Source organism: Corythoichthys intestinalis, chromosome 1 (genome assembly GCF_030265065.1).
Source record: "Corythoichthys intestinalis isolate RoL2023-P3 chromosome 1, ASM3026506v1, whole genome shotgun sequence".
NCBI lineage: Eukaryota > Metazoa > Chordata > Actinopteri > Syngnathiformes > Syngnathidae > Corythoichthys > Corythoichthys intestinalis.
The window spans coordinates 64,418,496-64,446,356 of NC_080395.1; the positions used below are offsets into that span (position 1 = coordinate 64,418,496).

General features: G+C 37.5%; 1 protein-coding gene across 2 annotated transcripts in view; it reads right to left on the reverse strand.

Moving 5' to 3' along the window:
• lgr4 (leucine-rich repeat containing G protein-coupled receptor 4) overlaps window positions 1-22,824 on the reverse strand; it is a 74,016-nt gene extending 51,192 nt beyond the window's left edge. For both annotated transcript variants that reach the window (XM_057835610.1, XM_057835601.1), the window contains exon 1: window positions 22,109-22,824. In XM_057835610.1, coding sequence (XP_057691593.1) covers window positions 22,109-22,293 — 185 coding nt within the window. In that variant the 5' untranslated portion in view covers window positions 22,294-22,824. The remainder of the gene's footprint in view (window positions 1-22,108) is intronic.
• Between the last annotated feature and the right edge of the window lie 5,037 nt (window positions 22,825-27,861).

A 27,861-nucleotide genomic window follows, 5' to 3' on the forward strand; every position in this document is an offset into this window, starting at 1 on the left:
TTGTTATTATTATTGTCTATAACCTGGCATATTCCTTATACAAAAAATTAGAGCTGTCCCGACTAGTCGACGTAGTCGACGTCATCGATGACGTAAATCCGTCGACGAGCACAACATGCCGTCGACGGTAAATGAAGGGTTAAAAAAATATATGCGTGGAAAGTTAGAATGTCGGATGCTCTGTTTGCAAGCAGGGAAAGCGGCACAAAGCCAAAAAAAGCGCACCAGAGTGTCCAAAACATTGACTTATTTCAAAGAAACAAAGGAGAGTACACTCTTCTGTCCTGTCTCTTCAGTGCCAAGCTTAGCTGCACGTCGGCCGTGAATAAACACCTCAAGCGCCTTCACGCAGTTTGTAAGGTTTTTTTTTTTTTTTTTTTTTTTTTTTTTTTGTACACCAGAGGGTGCTGTCGCCTTACTAAATAATAATGTTTCATTGACAATGGGCCTATAAGTGCTATTAGTATTGTTCTTAATGCTAATTGAAAGGTTTATTTCATGTTATGGTTTATTTTATGGTATAGAAAATTATATAAGGTTAAAAGGTCATAAATATATACAGTATATACAGTGATTGCACTCAAGGGAGAGATTGTCAATGATAAGGTAATAAGGTAAAGGCAATTCATATAGGCAATTCATTGATATATAAATAAGGTTTAAAAGGAAAAATGTGAAAAGTTTTTGTTAATTTCTAATTGTGTTGCTTTATTTGTGTGCGCCGTAGCTCTTACGGTGTGTTTACATCAAGGATGGAATAAAAGTTGTAAACCATCAGTTTAAGAGACCATCTTTTCAATCGGGATGCTACACTAGTTAATTCTATCAGCATTTGAACTCATTGTTTATTTATGATTTATTATTGTTATTTACGTGTTTATTTGTACTTTAATAAATGATTTGAGTGTTCCAATATGGTTTTTTTTTAATTGATAAGCGTCAACAAAAATTTCATTGCTAAATTAGTTAAAAAAATAAAAAAATTAAAAAATAATTATTAGATTAGTCGACTAATCATAAAAATAGTCGGCTGACTAATCGGGAGAAAATTAGTCGTTTGGGACAGCCCTACAAAAAATACAAGACAGATGGCGTATTTACATTGAAAGAAGTATTTTTCATCTCATTGAAAAAAAATCATTATATGAATTTGCACTAACAATCAGAAAAGTAACTCCAACAAAGACTTCAGTGTGAATTGAAGTCTGATTGACTAATGTAAATTAGACATATTTAAATCCAAATGGGTAAAACATTGAATGTGTTTCAGAATATGGACCAGGTCAGATGTCATGATGTCAAAAATGGCATCACAGACTGATGAATGGGGACTGCTGCTGACGGCAACTGTCGGCCATTGCGTTGACAGTGCCCATCTCAACAGTGAACTGTGAGAGAGATTTGTCTGCAATGAACAGAGTAAGACATTTAGTCAACTGTACAATGTAAGTTAGAGATGCTTGAGTGTTTTCATTTCCTATATCTCATTTTTTCTTATTCCTGTGTAGGTGAAGACAGACTTGAGAATCAGGGGGACCATCTTGCAGCACACCTCACTAAAAATTGACCATTTATTGCTGATTTCTCTTTTTATCTATTTGTTTTTAGTCCAGTAAAATCAAATGTTCGCAGGCAGGATGCAAAGGTTAAGGTTCTTAGAAGAAAATAAATGTTGTGAAAAAAATCTTATTCGTCAAGATATTAAACAAATTCGCCACGGCACATGATGAGGTTGTCCGACTCTAACACAGCCCACCAACACCCCCACAGCTTCAAAAAACCCTAGGGGAAAAACTGAAATGTCAATCAGCAGAACTTTTTTTTTTTTTTTTTTTAACAAAGAAGACTTTTGTCTGATTTGTGTAATGAAAAAGTCTTTTTGTGTTTTATACACAGAAACTTTATTAAAAACTAACAATGTTATATAATTAAAACTAAGCCTGAACGATATATCGTTTAAACATCGCCATCGCGATGTGCGCATACGCGATAGTCCCATCGCAAGGACGTGCGATAGTTGTTGTTTTTTTTTTTTTTCCAATCCACAGACCTTTGATCTGCTTTATTCGCTCGCACAGCCTCTCTCACACCCTTTCCCAGCTCTGTCACTGCGGCACTTGCTTATTAAAGTTAACGATGGCTTTGATCTGGTCAAAGAAGCCGGGCACCAATCTGTCAATCATCGTTTAACTTGTTAAACAGTTTCTGCAAAGAAGCGCGGGCTGGAATGAATGTGTGTGTCTGTGGGGGAGAATGTGGAAACGTTAGAGACATATAAAATAAACGCCAGAAGTGATTATGGGGAGTTTGTAATTTCTACATGTCACTCCAAGAGTCACAGCCATGTTGGGTAAACAGAAGCATTTAATAAAGCCAAGCATTTTTCTACTACAGTACTTTATTCTTGTTTAAAAATGATTCAGTGGGACAGTTATGTTTAAAACTGATCATAATTATTACATTTGAAGTGCTTAAAAAGCATTTATTAAAATATATACATATATACACATATATATATATGTATATATACATATATACATATACATACATATACGTATATATACATATACACATACACATATACATATATACATATACACATATACATACATATACATATACACATGTACACGTATGCATATACATATATTAGGGCTGTCAAAATTATCGCGTTAACACGCGGTAATTAATTTTTTTAATTAATCACGTTAAAATATTTGACGCAATTAACGGACATGTCCCGCTCAGAAAGCATTCTGCCTTTTGGTAAGTTTTACAGCAAGGCTTTTTGCGCTGTCCAACAGCGAACTCTTGTGGTCGCTTTGCGACATGGTTTATTATTTTCTTCTTTTCTTCATTATCGCTGCACGACGTCTCGGGCTGATAATGTTGTGCTTATATGATCCTTGGACAAGATTTGTCCGTAAGTATGGCTGTTGTAAAGAATGTACATATTATGTTAGTAAGCAAAATGTTATATTTTTTGTATGAGACGCTTTTTGTTTATGTTTAGTGAACCTGTATAGCGTGCTAAGCTAACGTTGTTGCTAATGCAATGCTTGTGTACTTTTATTTTGTAGTTTTACGACGGTCTAAAGAGGACAATGGTTTGAGGCCATTTTATTAATAAATCAGATGAAAAAGGAAGAAGTCTAATTATTAAGGCGTCGTTCACTAGCTGTCTAGCTTTGGAAAAAGCTTCGGTGTGAGGACAGCATAGACAGATTTAAATGACAGTAGAGTGAAATGCCCACTACAGTCCTTATGTACCGTATGTTGAATGTATATATCCATCTTGTGTCTTATCTTTCCATTCCAACAATTTATTTTACAGAATATATATATAATTTACAGAAAAATATGGCATATTTTATAAATGGTTTGAATTGCGATTAATTACGATTAATTAATTTTTAAGCTGTAATTAACTATATATATATATATATATATATATATATATATATATATATATATATGTGTGTGTGTGTGTGTGTGTGTGTGTGTGTGTATTAGGGCTGTCAAACGATTAAAATTTTTAATCGTGTTAATTACAGCTTAAAAATTAATCGTAATTAATCGCAATTAATCGCAATTCAAACCATCTCTAAAATTTGCCATATTTTTCTGTAAATTATTGTTGGAATGGAAAGATAAGACACACCATGGATATATACATACAACATACTGTACATAAGTACTGTATTTGTTTATTGTAACAATACATCCACAAATGGCATTATTAATAAAGATGCACCGATACCGACACTAGTATCGGCAGGGGGCGCCGATCCGGCCCGAAATGGTGGTATCGGTATCGGCGAGTACCAACAAAGACGATACCATTTACCGGTCCATTATTATAACATTTGACCGCAGCCTTTTTTTTTTTCTCCTGGCGCTCACTACACTCTGTCTCTGTGTTGTGTGACGACACGTGAACACCAAGCAGGTATCGCTATTGGCCGGCTCCAGACCAATGAGAACGGGCCAATAGCCACTCCTGACCAATGACAAGGCCGCTTGGCGGGGCCGACATGGCGGCGGCCGGGAAATATTTCAAAACAGAAATCCCGTCAATTAAAATCAATGGCTGCATGCAAGATTTGCAGCCTGAAAGTTTCGAGATGTGGAGTTAAATCGGCCAGTTTCAATACCTCGAACCTGATAAAACATTTGAAGACGAAACGTGAACGAACACAACGAGTTTGAGCCTGCAAGAGCAGGACTGCTATCCAGAGGAAGGGCGCTGGACCGGACCGGTGCAACAATCTCTGGTCAGTTCACTACGTCAACTTTACTTTGTCTTTTACTTAAAGAAATGCTGCAGTAATTTGGGAACTGTTTCCAAAGTAGGGTTGCCACCTTTCAGAAATAGAAATAAGGGACTCCCCCCCCCTCCCGAAAAAAGGAGGCTAATAGAGACACGGGATGCTGTGGTCAATTACTTATAATTGTTAGCGTCCGCAAATGCGGAAACAAGGTTGGACCTCGAAGCGGACAACAAGCGGGGGATACGTACAAGGGTTTAATGATTGCAAACAAAAAAATAACACGCGATCGCGGGATAGCAGAAATAACAAAAGGGGTCCGTGACAGCAGGTCGACGGAGCTCAATACTACAAACTCGAAGTTTCACTAAGACGATAGGCAGCGAGCCAAAAAGCCAAAATAAAAACACTCAAATACCTGCACAGGGTAGAGGTTACAAACGAGTGCAGCACACTAACAGAAAAAACCCAATGCAGGGGCGTACGTAACAAGCAAATGTAGCGAGACTATAGTGCGAGATGTCAAATGGCGATCAGCAAAGCAAATATCTCGGCAGCCTTCTCTGAGCTCACACGTGCTTAAATGCTGCGTTGATGAGCCTGCATTGGATTCAGGTGCGACGTCAGGAACGCCCCCACTAACAGCCCAGCAACAAAACACAATCTAACCAGCAGCAGAATGTGACAATAATTTCATGAAAGTTGCACTGTTTGGCATTTGAGAGGTTTAAAAAAGTTTACTCAGTTCATTCAGAGTTTATTATTATGAACTTATTTTTACTTTCTTACTGTTGGGCTAGTATTATACTTTGTACTAGTCTTTTTTCCAATTTTGCAATGGTAAGCAACAGCCTGACAAAGCCTTGATAGCAATGATTTCACATCCAATTATGTAGCTCTTTGGGGGGGAAAAAAAAAAAAATATATATATATATATACTGGACTGTCTCAGAAAATTAGAATACACAATATTCTAATTTTTTGAGACAGTCCTGTGTATATATACAGGACAGTCAGGAAATTAGAATATTGTGTATTCTAATTTCCTGAGACAGTCCTGTATATATACACAGGACTGTCTCAAAAAATTAGAATATTGTGTATTCTAATTTCCTGAGACAGTCCAGTATATAAGCGGGGTGGTATCGGTATCAGCCGATACTGCACAGCCAGGTATCGGTATCGGTATCAGGGCCAAAAAATGTTATCGGTGCAACATTAATTATTAACATTCTTTCTGTTAAAGTGATCCACGGATAGAAAGACTTGTAGTTCTTAAACGATAAATGTTATAGTTACAAGTTATAGTAATTTTATATTAAAACCCCTCTTCATGTTTTCGTTTTAATAAAATTTGTAAAATTTTCAATCAAAAGTAGAGTTAATATAATAATAAGAAGAACAAAAATAACAATAATAAAAATAGAGTGACCAAAGTCTTAAGTTTTACGTGTATTTTGCATAGCTATTTTGATATGGAATGCCAGTTCATTTTGCATTGTTGTTTAACTGTGTGTCAGAATAGGGCCTCATTACTATAGACTGAAGTGCTTTTCTTTGTGAAAAGTATTTTTTTTGGGAGAGAGAGGACTATTATTTTTGTTGTGCTTTCACTAAACGATACTTATATTTGTTGTGAAGGAGTTGCCGAAGCTTATGCCAAAAAACGGCGCGGTCCAAAGAACGCCTGTGTCCACTCGCCTTTACTGTATAACATATATCTGTACTTATCTTACCCAAAATACAACAAGAGACACATACTGTAATTGCCACTAACAGAAAGAAAACTCACCGAAATATGTGTGGAGCACAGATAGCAATTGGCATTGCATTGTGAATACAGCATAAACGTCTCACAACTACTAATTCCCCCACGTTTAGAAGAAATAACATGAGTATGGAACGGCGCTACCCCCAAGCGGCCAGTGGCATTCTCTTCACTCTTAATGTCCATAAACGGCCTTACTGTAATCTGCTTGAGGCAATATGCGAGCGGGTCATTCGGTGCATGCGTTAATTGTAGGGCTGTCCCAAACGACTAATTTTCTCCTGATTAGTCAGCCGACTATTTTTACGATTAGTCGACTAATCTTATAATTTAAAAAAAAAAAATTTTTTTTTTTTTTTTTTTTACTAATTTAGCAAGGAATTTTTTTTTTACGCTTGTCAATTCTCAAAAACATTTTGCAACACTTAAATTCTTGATTAAAGTACAAATAAACAGATAAATAACAGTAATAAATCACAAATAAACAATGAGTTCAAATGCTGATAGAATTAACTTATGCAAAAGAATGGAATGCAAACAGATTCAGAACACTGACTTCACCTTTCCAAAATGATTCAAAACAATTCTTAAAAAAATACCTAACATTAATATTATAGTATACTGTAGTACTATATATAACAGTATTATAATAATTATTCATTGCCAATCAGAATTTTCATAAAGGGTGTCATTTTAAAGGTATTCTTAGTGTAGAATCTGAAGTATGTGGGATTAACTCCAGAAATAGTTATTTATATGACGAACATTACATGCTTTTATTTTGAAATGTTCACCGGAAGTACGTTCGCTAAACCGCTAATTTAAGCTTTAAAATCCGCAAAAAAAAGCACTTTCTGTCATTGCATGTGTTGTCAGTAATGGATTTTTTTTTTCCTTTTGCAAATGCTGTTCACCAGCGATTTTTCACGTTTGAAGTGTCACCTTTTAACTGCAAGTTTTGGAGACGGCTGCCTGTTTTATAGCCGGCTAAAGTAGGTCGTCTTTTTTCTCCATTCACCTCAATGCAGCAATGCTAACGTATATAGTGTTTAATATAGATGTGTTTTCTTATTTTGTACAGTGGGGAGAACAAGTATTTGATACACTGCCAATGGGTTATCAAATACTTGTTCTCCCCACTGTATATCTGAACTTTAACTACAGCGTGTTGATGAAAAACTGGAGTCTCATATGCCATCAGCACGCACGCACAAATGTACGCACGCACGCGCACGCAGCGACAAAGCACAGCCGTGAAAATGACCGCCCTCATTTTTATTTACCATGCGATAAATGGACTCATTGCATATCGCGACAGGCTTAGCAACTTCAATAAAACATGTCATTAGTTAGTTAGACGGACTTACAATTTCCTGTCGTTATCATTCACGGCCGACGTGCAGCCAAGCTTGGCATTGAAGAGACAGGCCACAACAGTGTACCCTCCTTTGTTTCTTTAAAAATAAGTCAATGTTTTGGACTCTGGTGCGCTTTTTTGGCTTTGTGCCGCTTTCCCCGCTTGCATACCAAGCGTCCGACATTCTGAACTTTCCATGCATATATTTTTTTAACCCTTCATAAACCGTCGACGGGATGTTGTGCTCGTCGACGGATTTACGTCATCGATGACATCGACTATGTCGACTAGTCGGGACAGCTCTAGTTAATTGCGTCAAATATTTTAACGTGATTAATTTAAAACATTAATTAACGCGATAATTTTGACAGCCCTAAAATATATAATACATACATTTTTTAAAATCATACTTTGGGGGGAAAAGTGAGAAAAAACATGTTTTATATGTATCTCTTTCCATTGCTAGATCTGAATAAATACATTGAGCACACACACACACACAAAAACGGGGGGGCTACTTCGTGGTTTTTCACTTATCACGGCGGGTTCTGGTCCCTATTAACCGCGAAAAATGCTGGAATACTGTACACTGTGGTCATGATGAGTCATCCAAAGTCTTTCCAAACAGCTATTCAAGTCATCTAGTAAAAATTTCTTTAAAAAAAAATATCGCAATATACCGCAAACCCCCAAAAAATCGCACCAATAGTTTTTTCCAATATCGTTCAGGCCTACTTAAAACAACTTAAAACTACAGTTATGTCAGGAAGCTGGAATAAAATACTTTTGAAAGAAAAATCCATCCATTTTGTCATCATTGTTACTTACAACATGCTTAAACCAACCCAAGTTAAATTGTGAGGGTAATTGAAAAAAGTGACAATTATCCAATTAATCGATTAAAAAAATAATCATTAGTTGCAGCCCTAATGCATATTGTGTCACTTCATTTCATAATATACGTTGCCTGGTCTGATGAGTCTCGATTTGTGCTGAGACATTCGAGTGTTAGGGTGAGAATTTGGCGTGAACAACATGAACGCACGGATCCATTCTGCCTTGTATCAACAGTTCAGGGTTTTGGCGGGGTTGCAATGGTGTGGGGGTTAGGGCTGGGCGATATGGCCTTAAACATGTATCACGATAAATTGAGCAGATTTATCTCGATAACGATAAATGACGATAAATTCGCCCAAGCGGACTGTTATATAATTTGAAAATCTGAATCAATGCATGAAATACAGATTAACTATTTCTTGTTGATTTATTTACCAGCATTCAATTTGATATACTGTATTTAACAATTGTACATGCAGTCTAAACATTAAGTTTATAAAAATGTATTGTGAGCAATAAGAATTCAAGTATGAACATTTATAACAGTGTGTATGACTTGAACAATGTACATTGTCAAAATCAATATGCCTGTGCAAACATGTAATTGTAACACAAATGACTTGCAGCTTGAACAGTACACTTCAAAAAGACAACTTATTGTTAATGGCTGCTGTGACATAATTATTAAATACAAGTGTTTACTTTATGGTTTAAGGGTTTTTTTCCCCCCAGTGCATTTTTTAATAAATGCACGCACAATAAAAATAGCTGGGGCCATTTCTCAGTCATTATAAGTTTTGCCGTTGGATTGTACTTTATGCTGAATGCTTTACCATCACAAAAGCTATCAGAGGAATCACACACAGACAGATACAAAATAAGGCCACATAGTAATTGCTAGATGCAGTCCGTGCCCAATCCACTCATTAAGTTCAGCCGTTTCGACAAGGTTAGAGCCGCTATCCGACTCCATAACGTTCATTTGTAGCGTTAGCCTGGCTACCAGTAGAAAGCACTGAAAGCACCATCTCCGGAAATCGTGAGAACAAAGGAGGACAGCGGGTGAAAGCCTGTCTGGATGCCACCAAGAGTCTACTAAATGTCGGTTGAAAGTTTGGTGAACCTCCCTTAAGCCACACTCCATCACGTTTTGCTTGTAGCGTTAGCTGCTAGCGTTAGCTTACCGGGCTTTTGTTTGATTGGCTTCCTGATGATCACGTGACTCCCTACATAAGCACATTCACTGCTTTCTTAAAGGGGAATGAACATAGACGAACAACACAGAATCAAAGCGGGATGAAAAGACTATATTTTCTTGTTTTATTAATTTACCGAATTTACCGACATGGTCAAAATTACGTCGGTCATCGTTAAGAATTTCGGTGACGGTAAATTTTCGGTTTACCGCCCTGCTCTAGTGGGGGTATTTTCCCGGCACACTTTGGACCCTTTAGTACCAACTGAGCATCATTGTAGCACCACATCCTACCCCGATATTGTTGCTGACTATCTCCATCCCTTTATCACCACGGTGCGTACCCATCTTCTGAAGGCTACTTTGAGCATGACAACGCACCACATCAAAAAGCTTGAATCATATCAGACTGGTTAATTGAGCAGTACAAGGAGTTCACTGTACTCAAATGACCTTCAAAGTTACCAAATATTAATCCAATACCACACTTTCGGGATGCGGTGTAAAACATGAGTCGCATCATGGATGTGCAGCCGACAAATCTGCAGCAACTGCATGAAGCTATTATCTCCATATGGACCGAACTCCCTGAGGAATGTTTCCAGCACGTTGTTGAATCTATACCACGGAGAATTAAGCTCTGAATGAATAAAGCGGTTCAACAAGGTACTCGAAAGGTGAACCTAATCAAGTCGCCTGTGAGTGTATAATTTAGCATTCATTTTTGTTTTGGAAATTGGGGGTGGGGGGGGGGGGGGACTTATTCAGCCTCAGGGATTTTTACTTTTCAATCCATCCTTGAGATAAGCATGTAGCAGCATGACAAATATGCACACAAGACTTGATTTGTTTCCACACAAAAGCGGAACAGAGAGGAGTACAGTTGCATGCTATTGATCCAGAAAATGAATCGAAAGAACTGATAAACAATATGCATGACTTTCACGTTAAAAGGTACAGACTGCTGACGAGGCAATATGATACTTCTTGACCAGTGATCCACATAGCTGCTACAAAGTTAAAAATTAATGGATAAATAGATAAATAAAAATGAATAATATAACCACCCGGCATCTCTGCTTAATGTTCACTCTTAATTTGGTCATCTTTAATTTCATTGCAAAATCCCTTGATGACTTGTGTGGGCCCCTGAAATTTTGCAAGGATCATATTGCCCTTCTTCTGCATTCCTAACGAGACACGCGTACAGGCCGCAGCATTACATGAAGGTCCAGTGCCAGAACGCTCAGCGTCCTGACAATCCATCTCCTGTCTACTCAGTGATCCAGTTACTTTATAGACAACAGCCTAATTCTGATTGCTTTTCCCTGGTTAGGGAGGGCTGTAAGCACATGTACTGGTAGTTGAGAATTGTGCAGTCACACACAGAATTAGAGCACATAGGAGAGTTTTATCCCCACTTCCTGACTGCTTTACTCATTAAGGTCCTTGGCCTGTCCATGCTAAGATATATTCAACGGGACACTTCAAATGTAGTTGTGATAAATGATGAATTGGCTAAATGGTTATACAACCTGTTTTTGCTAAATATGAATCCCATGTGTTGTTTATTCATGTAGAGGAACCCGAACAACTGAAATTAGACCTACCTAACCTATTTAAATGATTGACAGGTGTTAAAGACTTGCTAAGACACAATTATGTGTAAATGATGTTATTTTGTAACAGTTCTGTACCTATTTAAAAGGAAAATCAAGGGGCAACATAAAAGACTGCAACAGAAGTACAAGACTGGACAGTAATTCGTTGTCAATGCAGACTAGAGGAAAATGTAAGTAATCAGAAGTAGTGGAACAACTTGTCGAGTGGGGGGCACTTTTCCATAAATGAATATATAAGAAAGAAAATATGCTACAAAAATCATTATGGGTTACTATCTTAAGCTTTGCCGATGAAAAATTGCATGTTGTGATGCTCATTAGGATTGCAAATAAAGCTGTATTTTGCAACGCATGTGAAATTTCTCGCTCGTGCACGTTCACACGCAGACCAGTGATGCGATATAAAAAATAGGAAATGGTTCTTTTTCACCTGGCACTACAACCAATCAGCAACAGATTTATTGATCGACAAATCAACTACGAGGACCCAAGCCAACCCGGAAATTAACACCCACAGGACACACTGTCAACATGGAAGAGTATATCATTTTAGCAGTGTGCGACCAGCACATACTTTATGATACCTCTCGGCATGATTTCCGTGATGTAAATAAAAAAGCAGCATTATAGGAAGTTGTTGACGCTCAGAAAAGACCGGAAATATTAAAATGTCCTCCAAATTCATAGCCAATCGGAGACGAGCAATGATGCACAGGCAGAGGGGGTGTGTGTCTCTGTCACTTGCCGCTGCAGTCGCATCGCGCCCAGTTTGTTGGTTATCAGCTCAACTGCGTTGACTTTCGTATTTGGCCATCGCTCATTGCCTCCAGTGTGTCGAGCCTCTCGCAGGGCACATATACAGGTGTATCTCAGAATCTGCAAACCTACAATAACTATTATCAGACATTTCAGTGAGGTAAGTAATTTTACATGGCTTCATTACACAAAGTAAAATAAAGCCTATTTGCGTGTGCATGTGTGTGATTTTGATGACTACAAATGATAAAAACCTTTAGTTATTCAATGTCTCAAAAAATGTTTGGGTTCCACCAAGATTGAATAAGCTCTCACACCTCCAAGCCTGTCACAATATGTACAGGGTATCTAAAGGTATCAGCAAATCTGATTTAATGCCACATTCAACCTTTTGTCTAGCGGCATGAGTTGAACATGATATTTACCCTCTGTATGTTCCTCATTGCGTCCTGAAGACCACGCTGTGTTTTAATTCCACGTTACCTGGTATAATTAAATAATCGGAATTTGGACATTTGTGAATCGTTCTCGAGTCTTCCACGGCCGAATCGCGAATAATCTAAGCAATCGGAAATTTCGTACGCCTCTAATAGTTTGTATGTTTTATTCAAGAATAAACAGTTGTTGGGTTTGAATGGGTGTACTTGATTTATTATGATATATTGTCACTACAATAGTGGTTAAACTGGTTCGAGTGTTTGTTTAAAGACCATACTGTCACACATCGGCAATAATTTATGAGAAAATATCTCCCCCACTGAAATTTGTTATCGTGACAGGCCTATAAGTGTAGAGAGAGACTCAGAAGTATCACTGAAGTGGAAGAAGCCATTATGGAGGGGATAAGAGCCATTACTTGGTCTATTTGTAAGGGTGTCTAACAATTTTTTGCTGCACCTCAAGAAACAAATGCGAGATGCTTAATGGTGGTCACTTCAAGCGTATGCTCTAAAATAAAGAAGAGGCCAATGACTATCATTTTTAATATGTTTTGAAAAAAAAATAGTTTTAGCAACAGCCTCCTTATATTTAAAAAAGCAAGCAAACAAAAAGAAATCAATAAAATATGCCTATCAAAATTTGTGGCACTTTTTTTTTTTTTTTACTTCCATCATCATTCTGTATATACTGTAAGATAAGAACAATAACATATGCCAGGAAAGATATTTTACATCATTCTGAAAACGATCACACACACTACTCAAAAAAAAAAAAAAAAAATCCCTACCCAGATCCCTCGCTACTTCGCGGCTCAACATCGTGGATTTTTTAAAAATTATTATATAAAGGCGTTCTAAAAACATTTATGTACTCTTTATTTGAATCTACGTATGTATGTATACTCACACATGTAACACTGGAGAGAGTGAAAGAATGAATGAAATGTACGTATTACCAACTTTATACATTATTTTATTATATTATTAATATTTAATTAAAATGTTTCAAACTATTCTTTAGTGTTCTAATGAAAAGATATCATTAATAGGGATTTATATACGCTTATTGATATTATATATACACACAAAAAATGTGTTAAAAAATGGGGGTAGGGTCACACTACTTCGCGGTTTTGCACTTTATGCATTCGGTTCTGGTCCCCGTTCACAGCGATAGTTGAGGGATCACTGTAGTTGAGCTTAATATATTAAGTAGAGATGTCCCGATCGATCGGCATCATGTCATTTTCAAAGTATCGGAATCGGCAAAAAAATATCGGCCATGCCTTTTTTTAACATATATATATATTTTTTTTTTATTAAATTGTTTTCGAATTGTATTTAACGTTACAGACATAATATGTTACACTTATCCATAGTCTTTGGTATAGGCTTAAGGTAGGGTTATCAAATTTATTCCAATAACGGCGGTAATTAATTTTTTGAAAAATGTATCACGTTAAAATATTTAACGCAATTAATGCATGCGCTGCACGACCCACTCACGCATTGTCGCGCTCCATCTGTAATGGCGCCGTTTTGCCTATATAGAAAGCTAAAAGGCAGCGTAAAATGAGTAGAGTGAATTTTGGCAGCCATTGGAGCCTTATTTTAATTGGCTAAAGCCTTACAATCCCTCTCCCTACGATTAGAAATATCATGGAAAGCAATGTGGGGAAACAAGGTAACAAATGATCTTTTTCTTAACACCTTATGTTATTTCCCAACGCAGAGAAGATATATCAATTGGTAGCACTACGCATAGTCATGGTTCCACTTCCCATCATGCATTTGGGCATGGCCTTGAGTATCATTTACTGAAAGCTCAACAAATACACTAGATGGCAATATTTAGTCACAATATACAAAGTCACAAGTCTTTCTATCCGTGGATCCCTCTTGAGGATTTATTGTCATAATAAACAAATACAGTACTTATGTACTGTATGTTGAATGTATATATTCGTCCGAGTTTTATTCATTTTTTCTTAATGTATTGCCAAAATGTATATGATCGGGAAAAATTATCCAGAATGATTGGAATTGAATCGGGAGCAAAAAAAAAGCAATCGGATCGGGAAATATCGGGATCTGCAGATACTCAAACTAAAACGATTGGGATCGGATCGGGAGCAAAAAAACATGATCGGAACAACCCTAATATTAAGTATTATGTAACATATAATTTAGCAATGCACTCAGAGTCACAAAGAAAATTTGAAGAAAATAAACGTTTAACTGAAAATAACTACAAATAGTTACAGTCCACAGTTTTGGTTTTCATGAACACAAGGCTTGTTTGTGAACACATGTTCCATTCCTGCACACAGCTTTACACAATGTTGAAGCTTTGGAATTATATAACATTTAGGTGAGGACCACATTTGCATTGGTACTTCCTGCTGGGAATCTCCCAGAGATCATACAGGAGTATTAATGGGCCAACAACCAAAAACATTCCTTAGTGCTGGTTTGGCATTTTTGACATTTTAACAGGGCATGCATGCTAAAGCCTCATTTTGTAGATAGACTTAGAAAAAAGGTTATTCATTCCAATTGACTACGTGTGCTACATAGTCTATGGAGGTGAATGAATGATGTAACCAAGGAAAAAAAGTATTATGTGTTTGATCAAATAATTTTGATATAGAAAGCAGCATAAGTGCTTTTTTTTTATCTTCAGTGTGTAAAAAAAAGAATTATTTGGTTTCAGAAGAGAAGTGTTATGTATTTGGTATTTAGTATTCCCTTTTACTTCTTATTTTTGTTCAATGTTCATTTTATTTGTTACATTCGGTTAAATTTTAGTATAAATGTTCAACAAAAAATCCTTTTCATGTTTAAACAATTGACCTTTCGCCAAAGCTCCCTCCTTAGTTAATGTTCATCAAGCTTTGTGTCTTCTACAGCATAAACCATGGCAGGGAGATGTTTTTGTTTGTGATTTATTTTAGAGCAATACCGGTGCAATATCTGCAAATCAAGCCAAAAGGGTTTACAATAATATGTAGTGGAGTGGTATTTTCAAAATATAAAAAAATGTAGCAAAGGGGAGACAACAACAGTCAAGGCAAAGACATACAGATTGAACACTTGTACAGCAAGGACAGGGTCTGGACACTCTGTGTAGGGTGTTTGTTCACAAAATGCTATATGAAAAATGAAAAACTACCGTATTTTTCGGACTATACGTCGCACCTGAGTATAAGTCGCAACAGCCAAAAGGAAAAAAACAAACATGAATTGCACTGGAGTATAAGTCGCATTTTTGGGGGGAAATGTATTTGATATAATCCAGCACCGAGAACAGTCAAGTCATCTTTAAAGGTAATTTAAAATACAATAGAGAACAACAGGCTGAATAGGTGTACGGTATGCCAACATTACATGATGCTAGAAGTTAGATCGGTCCTAAAAAATCCAGCCCGACCAGACCCGACTGGCCCGCGGGTATTAAAGCCCGACACGGCCCGAGCCCGATCAATTAACTTGATTTGCTTGCCTGAGTCCGAAAAACCCCGAAACTGTATGTTTTATTTGTAGGCAAGAGCCCGAAAAAAACCCGAAATTTTATGTTTTATTTGTGAGGACTCAGGAGAACGAGGGAATGCGATGCGTGGTTGCATTTTGTGTAGAGATGCACGATAATATCAGTCACCGATAATTATCGGCCGATAATGGCAATTATGACGTCACACAGATAACCCAGATAAAACGAAAGTCAACCGATAATGCAATCTGATAATTATATACTTGATTTAGCCTCCAAATGTGCGCAATCAACAGTTTTGTCCAATTCTGCTAGTTTTAAGGAGATGTTTTTGCAGTGTAGTAATGTGATATATGTTAGGAATGGCTTACTTTTTAAAAGCATTTTTGTGCAACTTGGGTGTTTACTCTCTAAGTAATTGTTGCCAAAAGCTTACCATTACACAATGTCATTCCCATTGGTTAGATGTTGGAATTTAGTACTTGTTCACATTTGATGAGGAAAAAATAGCACTAAATTACATTTTTGACCAGTAACATTTGATCTTTGTATACTTTAAAATTTTACATACATATTTGAATAGAATTATCGGCGTGACATTATCGGTTATCGGGTGGAAGGGGCAGGAAATGATCGGTTATCGACATCGGTTGAAAAGTGTATTATCGTGCATCACCAATTTTGTGTGATCACGTTTGTGACGATGCCGGTGCATATACTGTATGCATAATGATAACAAACAAATGCCTGGCTTTTGTAACAAATTCTCCCAGTTAAACAAGACTGTAAAATGGATATTCAATAAATATTTATATCTTTTATATTTGCGTGTCAGGTGGATAGTGGATTTGAAATGTATTTTAATCTCCTTGAGTTGGCAGAAGAAAAACGCAAGTTTTCTCAATGTTTAAATTGTCTACATATTATTATGATCATAATAAATGCATTTACACAACGAAATAACGCTGGAAAAGTTTGTTAAATATATTTCTCGTATGAGACCAAAGTGCCATATTCGCTTACATTTAGCGAAGTAGACACAGGTTTCCGTATAGCAATCAATTTGAATCCTTTCCATATCCCACTACTACTGCAGTTGTTTGCTTTTAAATTCCCCTGTCTTTAGTTTGTTTTTTACTCCTATAGCTGCTCCACATCGAAAATGAAAAACCAGGATGCTTGCAGGGGGTGCCAGGGCACGGGAGGGAAAGATTGAAAAGAGAGCGGGGCCATTGCGTTCACGTGCGCAGGCATGCACAGCGCCTTCTCTGTTTTATCCAAATTATTTATTTTATTTAACATCCATAGATCGTTTTAGTACAAATATATGAATATGTATTTATTTTCTAAAAAAAAGTTAGCGAGAGAAGTCGGCCCGACTCGACTGTAAATAATCACACATAAGTCGCTCCAGACTATAAGACGCACCATCTGCCAAACTATGAAAAAAACTGCGACTTATAGTCCTAAAAATACGGTAAGTTCAAGGCACTTATTAGGAGGCCATGTTTCTTTGAAAACAGGAACAATCGCTTTAATGTTCAGCCACTCAGAACGAAGAACAAAGCAATTGCTTGTCGAAGACAAAGCTAACCAAAATGTTATAGTGGTGACATCCAATAATATATAATATTCGATAACAGTAACTACAACTTTGATACCCTGATATGTAAAAGGGCAATATAAAAGTAAAAGATACACCTAGCCGCGGCCAGGAAACTATTAAACTAACAAGACTATGAACAAAACTAACTAACAAACTCAGAAGAATCAAAGATGAACACAAAAAAAGCGTGTAATTTCTCCTTCTCATATGAGTAAATGCATCGCATGCATTAACCCAGCGAAAGAAAGAGCTCTTGCAGCTGCAATATGTCTCACTAATCCATCGCGATCCCCAAACCCCAGCACTCCACATACAAAGGCAGAGGGAGTGGTAGAGGACAACTAAAGTTCAAGACTCCGGGAGAACAAATGAGGAAAGACAAGGAGTGGGGACAAACAACTTTTCACAATGCTAAGAGTTGCTACTGCATATTCAAGTACCTTAGTGTTAAATCTACCAAAACGTGACAAAATAGCCATGCACAAGATAAGTTCACATCATCATGAACACAAAATCAGCAAGATTAAAAAAAAAACAGCTGAGTGCTTGCAAACACATTGATATGTGAATACTATTTCTTGTCAAGATTGCAATGCCAGACTGAGTAATACACAGGAGTCTTTTCACAAAGCAAAAGCTGTGGAAAAGTCCTTTCAAACGAAAGAGTAAGCCTACTGTGACATCATGTCTTGATGGACTAGACTAGTATATAAATTGACTTCCTCTGTTTACTTTTCCGAAAACATTCCTAACAATGGTGACTTCAACCAGCCTAATGTTGGTTCTGCTGTAGGGGGGACAAAAGCTGCATTTTTTGTTAAAGAATGTAAAGCAGCTGATACAGTGTACAATCCCCAGCCACAACTATGATCCCCTCCAAGATATTTCTCCAAAAGCCTGCCTGGATAACCTTTTATAAATGTGTAATTTTAATTGGCACAATTTATAAACACGAGAGTTTTTTTCTGTTTAAGATCGAAGTATTTTTTGAGACACTCATAATAAATATGTTGTGCAGTTTTAAAATTCTGAGCACTATTATCTTTGTAAATGTTTACAGCTTTTACTTTGGAGTTTATTAAACTATAAACAAAGAATGTCCAAAGTCCAACCTGCAGAGCATACCTGGCCCACATACCTATTTTTAACAGTCAGAGAAATGTTCTTAAAGCAACATAAATTCATCCAATTAATGAACCCTGCATTTTCAAGATGTTTCACTGGAATGGGTAGGTGTGATTTTGCGGCGAATCAGTTAATTTGTTTCATTTCTAACACAGTAATGCCAAGGACATGTTCTCAATGCAGGCGTCAAGGTGGTTAAACAAGTTAATTATTAAACCCAAGGCATTGTGAAACAAACTGGAAAGCTTTATGCCTTGTGCAATCATCAATGTTAACTGTGGTGTTTTGCTAAAAAAAATTAATGAATAGAATCTGAGTTGTGCTGGGTGTTATGTTATGTTTTGTTTGTTTGTTTGTTTGTTTGTTTTTACAGAGGTTGTGAGTGTGAAAGATGGACATGAATAGAGGTGTGCTAAATTTCCGATTCTTAGATTATTCGCGATTCGGCCATGGAAGATTCGAGAATGATTCACAAACATCCAAATTCCGATTATTGAAATATGCCAAGTAAAGCAGAAGTACACCACACTCTGCGCGCCGCGCGGTCAATGAGGAACGGAGCGAGAGTAGCTAAACATCATGCTTCTCATTACCTGGCCCCTCGGGTGATGCCAATGCTTAACTCACGGCTCTAGCTCAACTCATGCCACGAGATAAAAAAACACAACAACATACCTGACTGCTGCCGAAAAGCTGCTACAAAGTACATCCACATAATGTTACTGTAGATATCATTTATATAGGACTAGATGCAATATAAATTAGGTTGCGTTAGCAGAACACCTACAAAAAGCTAGATTCGGGCGTTAATAAACGGCCGCCATCTTAAAGCAGTACACTTCCCTGCAAGGCTGTTGTAGCGAACCTTCCAAGCAAACCTAATTCACTTTTTATCTAAAATACTCCTAAATCGGTAAAATATTGACTTGAATCTATCTTTGAAATAGTTTTAAAACTTTCACATGTCGAAAGTAGACAAAAGGGAAATTATGGAATAACGGGAGCAATTTTAACAACTTTAACGGTTGATTCACAACATTAAATTAATTGAATGTAGTTTAAAGCTGCTGATACAGAATGGGGACTGGAGTTTTTTTATTTACTGTTATTTTTGTATATTTGTTTACTGCTATATGTTAACTTGATACTGAAATAGTAGTTTGGTTTAGCCTGAGAGTATTTTTGAACAATTTTGGAACCAATGTACAAAACATTTAAAAAAAAAAAAAAAAAAAAAAAAAGAGCGGGGTGCATCAATAATCGTTTTATAATCGAATCGGAGCCTCTAAATCGGAATCATAATCGAATCGTTAGGTGCCCAAAGATTCCCAGCTCTAGACATAAAGCTGAAACTTGGTGGTGAAATGCACATCTACCATATTTTAAAAGCGCATTGATGAATACACTGCCTTTGCCAAATTTTCTAAACAAAAAAACTGCATTAAACTAGAGCTGTCCCGACTCGTCGACGTCATCAATGACGTAAATGCGTCGACGAGCACTACAGCCCATCGACGGTTAATGAAGGGTTAAAAAAACATATGCGTGGAAAGTTGAGAATTGCAGACGCTGGGTATGCAAGCAGGGAAAGCGGCACAAAGCCAAAAAAGCACACCAGAGTGGCCATAACATTTACTTATTTCAACGAAACAAAGGAGGGTGCACTGTTGTGTCGTGTCTCTTCAATGCCAAGCTTCGCTGCACGTCGGCCGTGAATGAACACCTAAAGCGCCGTCACCCAGTTGTAATTTTGGAAGAAGACATTAGACAATTACAAGCTGGCAGAGCGTAAGTCCATCTAACTAACTAAGGACATGTTTTATTCAAGTTGCTAAGCCTGTCGCCATATGCAATGAATCCATTTATCGCACGGTAAATAAAAATGAGTCGTGGTAATTTTCACGGCTGCATTTTATCGCCGCGCAGGCATGCATACATTTGTGCGTGCGTTCTGATGGCATATGAGACAACAGTTCTTTTTAAAGATGTTTACTGGTCATCAACACGCCGTAGAATTAAAGTTCAGACATACAAAAAAAAGGAAACTTCTATATTAAACACTGTTTAACATAGACATAATAAGGTCAGCGGTTTAGCGAACGTATTTCCGGTGAACATTTCAAAATAAAAGCACGTCACGTTCGTCATATAAATAACGATTCCTGGAGTTAATCCCACATACTTCAGAATTCAGATTCAACAATAAGAATAGCTTAGAAATGACACCCTTTATGAAAAATCTGATTGGCAATGAATAATTATAATAATTATTATAATACTATTATATAGTATATAGCAGTATACAATAATATTAATGCTAAAATTTTTTTTTAAGAATTGTTTTGAATCATGTCGGAAAGCCAAAGTCAGTGTTCTGAATCTGTTTACATTTCATTCTTTTGCACTAGTTAATCCTATCAGCATTCGACCTCATTGTCTATTTGGGATTTATTATTGTTATTTACGTGTTTATTTGTACTTTAATAAAGAATTTAAGTGTTCTGAAAGGTTTTCGTGAATTAATATGTGTCAACAACAATTTCATTGCTAACTAATTAAAATATATATATAAATATATCATTATTCGACTCATCGTAACAATAGTCGGCTGTCTAATCGGGAGAAAATTAGTCGTTTGGGACAGCCCTACATTAAACCATACATTTTCAGCATATTTAATCAAGTATAATCGATAATTACTGCAAATATGGTAACTGCCTGTTCTCTGGGTTAGGGTTAGGTAGCTAGTTGTATTCCCTCCTCACATGGTGTCCTCTGGTATGAATAGTCATATTGCGACTGCAACGCTACTTACTTTACACCAGGTAGTGTATGTGTATTTTATCATGTTTTATGTATCACTTCTGCACTTTCTTTTTCTTGGTCCCCCACAACCTCTTTTTGTGTGCGGCTGCATTATTTGAATAAAAACTAAAGTTAAAAAGCCACGATCACAGCCAGGATGATGAATGGCGGAAAGTATTCCTAATGTCTTATTTTCCATTTCATCTCAGCTGGACAAAAATGAAAAGTATTAAGTATTAGAGTATTATTTACAGTGTTTCCCCCTGAAAAGTTACAAATCAATCTTTCAGATTTTGGATTTGACCATACGGTTATTGACATGGTTGTAGTTTAACATCACAGTACAGGACAAATGCAGTTCTACTGTACATGTAAACCACACTCATTTAGTGAGTGTGTATCATTATAACTATCATCTTGGAAAATATAATTCACAAATGCTTGCCAACTGCAACTAATGTTGTAACTGACGTGTGCGCATGGCTGTGACAGAATTTCTCACAGCTTCCTACCAATAAAGACGTTTTTTTTTTAAAGAAAATAATTCTTCAATTCACCCTCAAAGCATTATTTATTATTAACAATTATATCAGGAATACTTAAAACTACTTCCTTGACATTGCTGTCGAAATGGAAAGTTGTCGGTTTCTCAGATTTATAAGCTTAACCTGGGAGAAATGAAGTAATCGATAGACAACTTCAAAATACGTACCCCGAAAACACCCCCAACTGAGCATATGTTAAACTTGTCATTCATGTTGCGCTAAATCAGAGCTTTCTCTGCCAATCGGCTGTGTTTTGCGTTAGCATTTCGGTGAGGACGTTGGCAAAAAACTTACAGGTAGTAGGTAAAAGCACTGAGGCCAGCCGGGACGGTGGTCAGTCCTCTCCCTGAGCAGTCCGCACCTCCATCTTCATCACAGCTACATGAGGGGGAACAAACAGCCGGAGTCGACTGTCCTTGACCGGTGGCTCCAGGACGAAGAAAGCACCACAAACACATCCAGAACAACCCCAAAGGCATTTCCCCCACGTAGATTCAGGTGACTCCAAAGTAATATTTTAAAAACAGAGGGGGGCTTTGTCTGTCTGTGGTCTTATCGACGTCGACCTCTCATGTGGTGGTTCGGCATGAAAAGAGGTAGCCTGATCGAAGTTAAGCGTTCGCGCGCTTTGTACTACAAAAATGCAGGTTAGATGACCAGCTTGTATTCAAACACCGACATGGTCTTCGAAGACGTGCGATATGCCTCGCCGAGAGGCAGTTATACAGCGCCTGTACGTCGCATTAGTCCGTGAAAATAAAGTTGCAGTGCTGGCGACAGCCGCGGTAGCCTACCTTGTTGCCCCATTAAATAACCACAAACCGAGCTGCGCTTGTTCGTCTGTGCCAAAAGCTAAAAGCCTCGCTCAAGTGAATTCTGGAAGCGTCAGTTGAGCGAAGCAAACAATTATTTTCCACCCAGCTTTGCTTTGCTTTGCTCGCTCCCTCCCTCCCTCACGTTTGGCTCCTAATGCTCCCCTGTCCTGATATCAACAGCCTGCGTGAAGCTCTGCAGGCACCCTACCGGACAACCTGGAGCAGTGGGCCCTTCCTGTCTGACTGCCTGCTTGTGTCAATCTGAAAACTGCACCGTGTGCCTGCGCGCCCATTTAACCTTCCTGTTATTTTTCGGGTCAAATTGACCCGTTTTAAAGGCCAGACGGCATATATTATGAAAATGGTTTATCTCACATATTTGCATTGTCCCATAGTTCAGAGGTGTCCAAACTTCGGACCGTGGATCAGCCGACTGCCCAATGTTTGTTGGCACACACCAAATTATGAAATTATTGTTAATTATATGTTCTTTGTTCCGCAAGGTTTGATACAATAGCGAAATACTTCTGGAATATTTTGTTCCTTGTTACCCTTAAAGTGCCTGTGACACGAAAAAGCATGTTTATTTCATAATGCACGCGGTATTTTATGCTCCTGAATGAAATGGACCGCTTGGATGTGTGTGGAAGCGATCGCTATATTTATTTAGTGTTTTTTTTAAACCCGCGCCATGAAAATGAGTGACTTCCGGCAACAGTCTCGAGTTGAGAAAGAGGGCGCTGTGACGTGTACGGAGGAAGGAGTCCTCTTCACTATACAGCCATACTGTTGTATGAGAAGGACTAAGGATTCAGCTGATTTTGCAGATTAATTAGTTTATTTTTCACATCCAGCTGGCCAAACGGCTGCAGAAAATTGTTGCTGCACCAGGGAGAGGCGTGTGAGCCTTTTTGGGTTTCAAAAGGTTTCCGTTCACCGCGGATATAGGTCAAAACAAGCCCTACTATTGTGGGTAGGAGTGGGAACCTCAGGGCACCTCACGATACGATTCGAGATACAAGGCTCACGATAACGATTATCTCACGATATCACGATACAGCGATTATCGATATACTGGTCAGAAATTGGATACATGATATTCTACGATACAACTGTTGAAACGAAGAAAAAAAAAAGGTATTTCAAAATAGAAAAAAATACTGTTTAAGTCATTTATTGAACAGTGACACCTGTTTTTTGTGCAACATTGCTGTAAAATATACATCTACTGCAAATTGTGTACCTGCACATATAGAGGAAACACACCACAACCACTGATATCTCTTGGAGAGATCATGATGAATGGCACCCTTAGTTTCTTTAAAGTTTTAAATCTTTTAAAAAATAATTAACAGAACTGTAGGTGTCTGTCAGCAGTTGAGCTTGGCGTGGAGCAATGATAAAATTGGTGGGTCTTTTCTTCGTATAAGACCTTTTTTGCAAAAAGCATTGGTTTGAGCACTTCCCCAATCTGCTTCAGCATTTGAGATGTCGCACTCGGTCAGTCGCATTCTTCCTCACCTTAAAAACAAAATAAAACAAAAAATATTAGCTACTTAAGAGCTTTTGAGTTTAAATCCTGTTTTTTGTTGTTGTTGTTGTTGTGTTGGAAGTATTGAGTAAATTATCATGCACATCACCTTATATATCTTGGAAGCTTTTCAAACCATTTTTATAGCTTATTGTATCAAAATGGTAGTAATAACAGTTTGTGTAGTAAGCTAGATGGAAAGGGGTACTCAAATAATATCAAATAAATCAGTAAATTCATGTAGGCTTGTTCGAGATTCCTTTTCATCCAGTTTAGGGTCCTGGTTTATTTTTTATTTTATATCATTCAACACCAAATATCATCAAAATAATACATGTAAATTAAAAAGTAGAGATGTCCCGATCGATCGGGATGATCACGTCATTTTCAAAGTATCGGAATCGGCAAAAAAATATCGGACATACCTTTTTTTAATATATATATATATATATATATATATATATATTTTTTTTTTTAATTAAATCGTTTTCTAATTGTATTTAACGTTACAGACATAATATGTTACACTCATCCAGAGTCTTTAGTTTAGGTTTAAGGTAGGGTTATCAAATTTATTCCTTTAACGGCGGTAATTGATTTTTTTAAAAAATTATCACGTTAAAATATTTAACGCAATTAACGCATGCGCTGCACGACCCACTCACGCATTGTCGCGTTCAATCTGTAATGGCGCCGTTTTACCTATATAAGGCAGCGTAAACCGAGTAGAGTGAATTTTGGCAGCCTTTGGAGCCTTTTTTTTAATTGGCTAAAGCCTTACAATCCCTCTCCCTACGGTTAAAAATATCGTGGGAAGAAATGTGGGGAAGAAAGGTATTAATTGATCTTTTTCTTAACACCCTATGTTATTTATCAACGCAGAGAAGATATATCAATTGGTACCACTACGCACAGTCATGGTTGCACTTCCCATCATGCATTTGGGCAGAACAGTTAAATGGCTACGGTATCATTTACTGAAAGCTCAACAAATACACTAGATGGCAATATTTAGTCACAATATACAAAGTCACATTTATCCTTTAAGAATTACAAGTCTTTCTATCTGTGGACCCCTCTCACAGAAAGAATGTTAATAATGTAAATGCCATCTTGAGGATTTATTGACATAATAAACAAATACAGTACTTATGTACTGTATGTTGAATGTATATATTCGTCCGAGTTTTATACATTTTTTTCTTAATGCATTGCCAAAATGTATATGATCGGGAAAAATTATCGGGAATGATTGGAATTGAATCGGGAGCAAAAAAAAAGCAATCGGATCGGGAAATATCGGGATCGGCAGATACTCAAACTTAAGCGATCGGGAGCAAAAAAACATGATCGGAACAACCCTATTAAAAAGTCAATTACATTGCAAAACGTTCTTACCACAAGTGATGAAAGCGAAGCACACAAACTCCGGTGTCCACTACGTCACCAGCTGACAGTGAACCTTATTTTTCTTAGACAATTCTTGCATACAGCAAAGTCCTTGTTCACTTTACTTCCTTTCTTATTGGTGTAAAATCTAAAGTGTGTCCACATGTGTGATTTATAGCAATATTTTCTCTTTTTTTCCTCCACCGTTCTCACAGAGCTCTTTTTATTTTTTTCAACCCACTTGGAGCTTCGTCTCTTCTTCTCTAGACGACGTGTGCGCACTTTACCTTCACCGCCACTCATGAGCGCCCCTAGTGGGCCACCAAGGAATTGCTCAATAAACATTGAGCAGTTTACAGCATTCATACTCCATTGTATGGACAATATGTCAACTAAAAGTATCGATAATTGGCGGGAGCATATCGATAATCAATCGGGTTGCAAAATATCGCGCGAGATCGCTGTATCAATATATTGTCACACTCTTAATTGTGGGATCATTGGACTTTCGAGGAAGTGAGTAAACATCGTATTTTGTATTATGCCAAATACTGGGATCATGGCACACGTTTTAATACGGAGATGGCTTGCATTTTGTGGCTGATTGTCCACCGAAAATGCCACTCGGTGGCTACTCGCACACTCCCCCGCCGGGAAAGTGCTATACTCAGCTTATTGCCCTCTTTGTGTGCCCAGTGTTCTGTCAAATTTTCAACCCCATCAGAAATTGCAACTTTGTTTTAAAAATGGCCGTGAATACAGCGATTACAAAGTAAACACTACAAACGTTCGGTAAATAAAGGACTATTTACTTACGTTTGATCATGGATGGAAAAGTAGAAAAGTACTCCTCAGGCGCATCCTGCCATGTTAGCTACACAACAACTGCATGCCGCTCTCTGTTTACGTCTTCGCCGTGTAGTAAAGCATTATTTTACGCCATATTCATGTTGACCATGTGACAGCTACGCGCTCCTCCGATGTCAGCCAGTTTGTCCGGCTGTACTCGCCAGCTGCTTCCCCGGTGAGCTCTCCTGTTCGTAGCTGGGGAACGAGTCGTAACTTGCTCGCCGCCGGGCGGATAGCCGATCGGCAGAGACAATCGACAACCCCGCCGCCGTGTGAATTGATCAGGGCTAGTTTTGTGGGATTTTTCACTTCGAAAAGCGAAAATAAGACTTTGAGACATCACTCAGTTCGGGTTAGCATGTCGGCTAGTTGTCACACCTCTCGGTTTGTTTACATTATCTGAAGGCAAGCAGGGAAATGACAAAAGCCTGACTAACTACGGTGGCATAAAATATCGTTTTGGGGGGGTGCTACAGTAAAGGTGAAGTCGACGTTTTGACAATTTTGGAGTAATTTTGCCATGTCGTACTGAATAAATGCATTTTTATTATTTCATATTCCATTTAGCACAAGACTGTTATTTGTCATGACCATACCATTTATTTAGCAATTGGGGAAAAATACTTTGATAAAAGGAATATCCCGGAGAGACTGAAACAATAACATTTTGTGGCTCTCTTAGTCGCATTTTCCTCGTTCGGAATTCCTCCTCAATGGGTTGAATTCTAAATCAGATGAAACCATGACCCTGCCGGCGTCGTCCTCCTGTTTAGGGACGCTAGAGCCCTATAATGGTAGGCGTGGCTAAACGGCGTATTAAAAGACTAATTTCTCGTCATCTGCGCTTTGCCAAATTGTTTTATATAGTAAAATCGTCTGAAAATATGATCCTAATTCACATAATAATGCTATTTAAGACTTTTTTATCCTGTCATATGCCTTCTCTGTTTTATCCAAATTATTTATTTTATTTAAAATCCATACATCGTTTTAGTATAAATAGATGAATATATATTTATTTTTAAAAAAGTTGGCGAGAGAGAAGTCAGCCCGACCCGACCGTAAATAATCACACATAAGTCGCTCCAGGGTGTAAGACGCACCCTCTGCCAAACAATGAAAAAAACTGAGACATACAGTCCGAAAATTACGGTATATATTTTTTTTAAATTGATGGTCTTCCTTAGACTTCCGATTTTAAAACCAGTTCTGATTTAATATTTCATGTGTGCAATATGAGACATTGTTTCACTTACATATTACACAGTGATGGTGGCCCTCTGAAGGAAACCATAACTATAGCTATCTGCTATAGCTTTCAAAGAGCCAAATATTCCAATTGTAATTAGAATATAAGCCCAAACAGGATTTAAAAAAAAAATACTCCATATAAACACCTCAATCGGAATAAACAAGCTAAATTCAAATGAAATTTCATTCCAATTCACAGGTGTGAAATATTA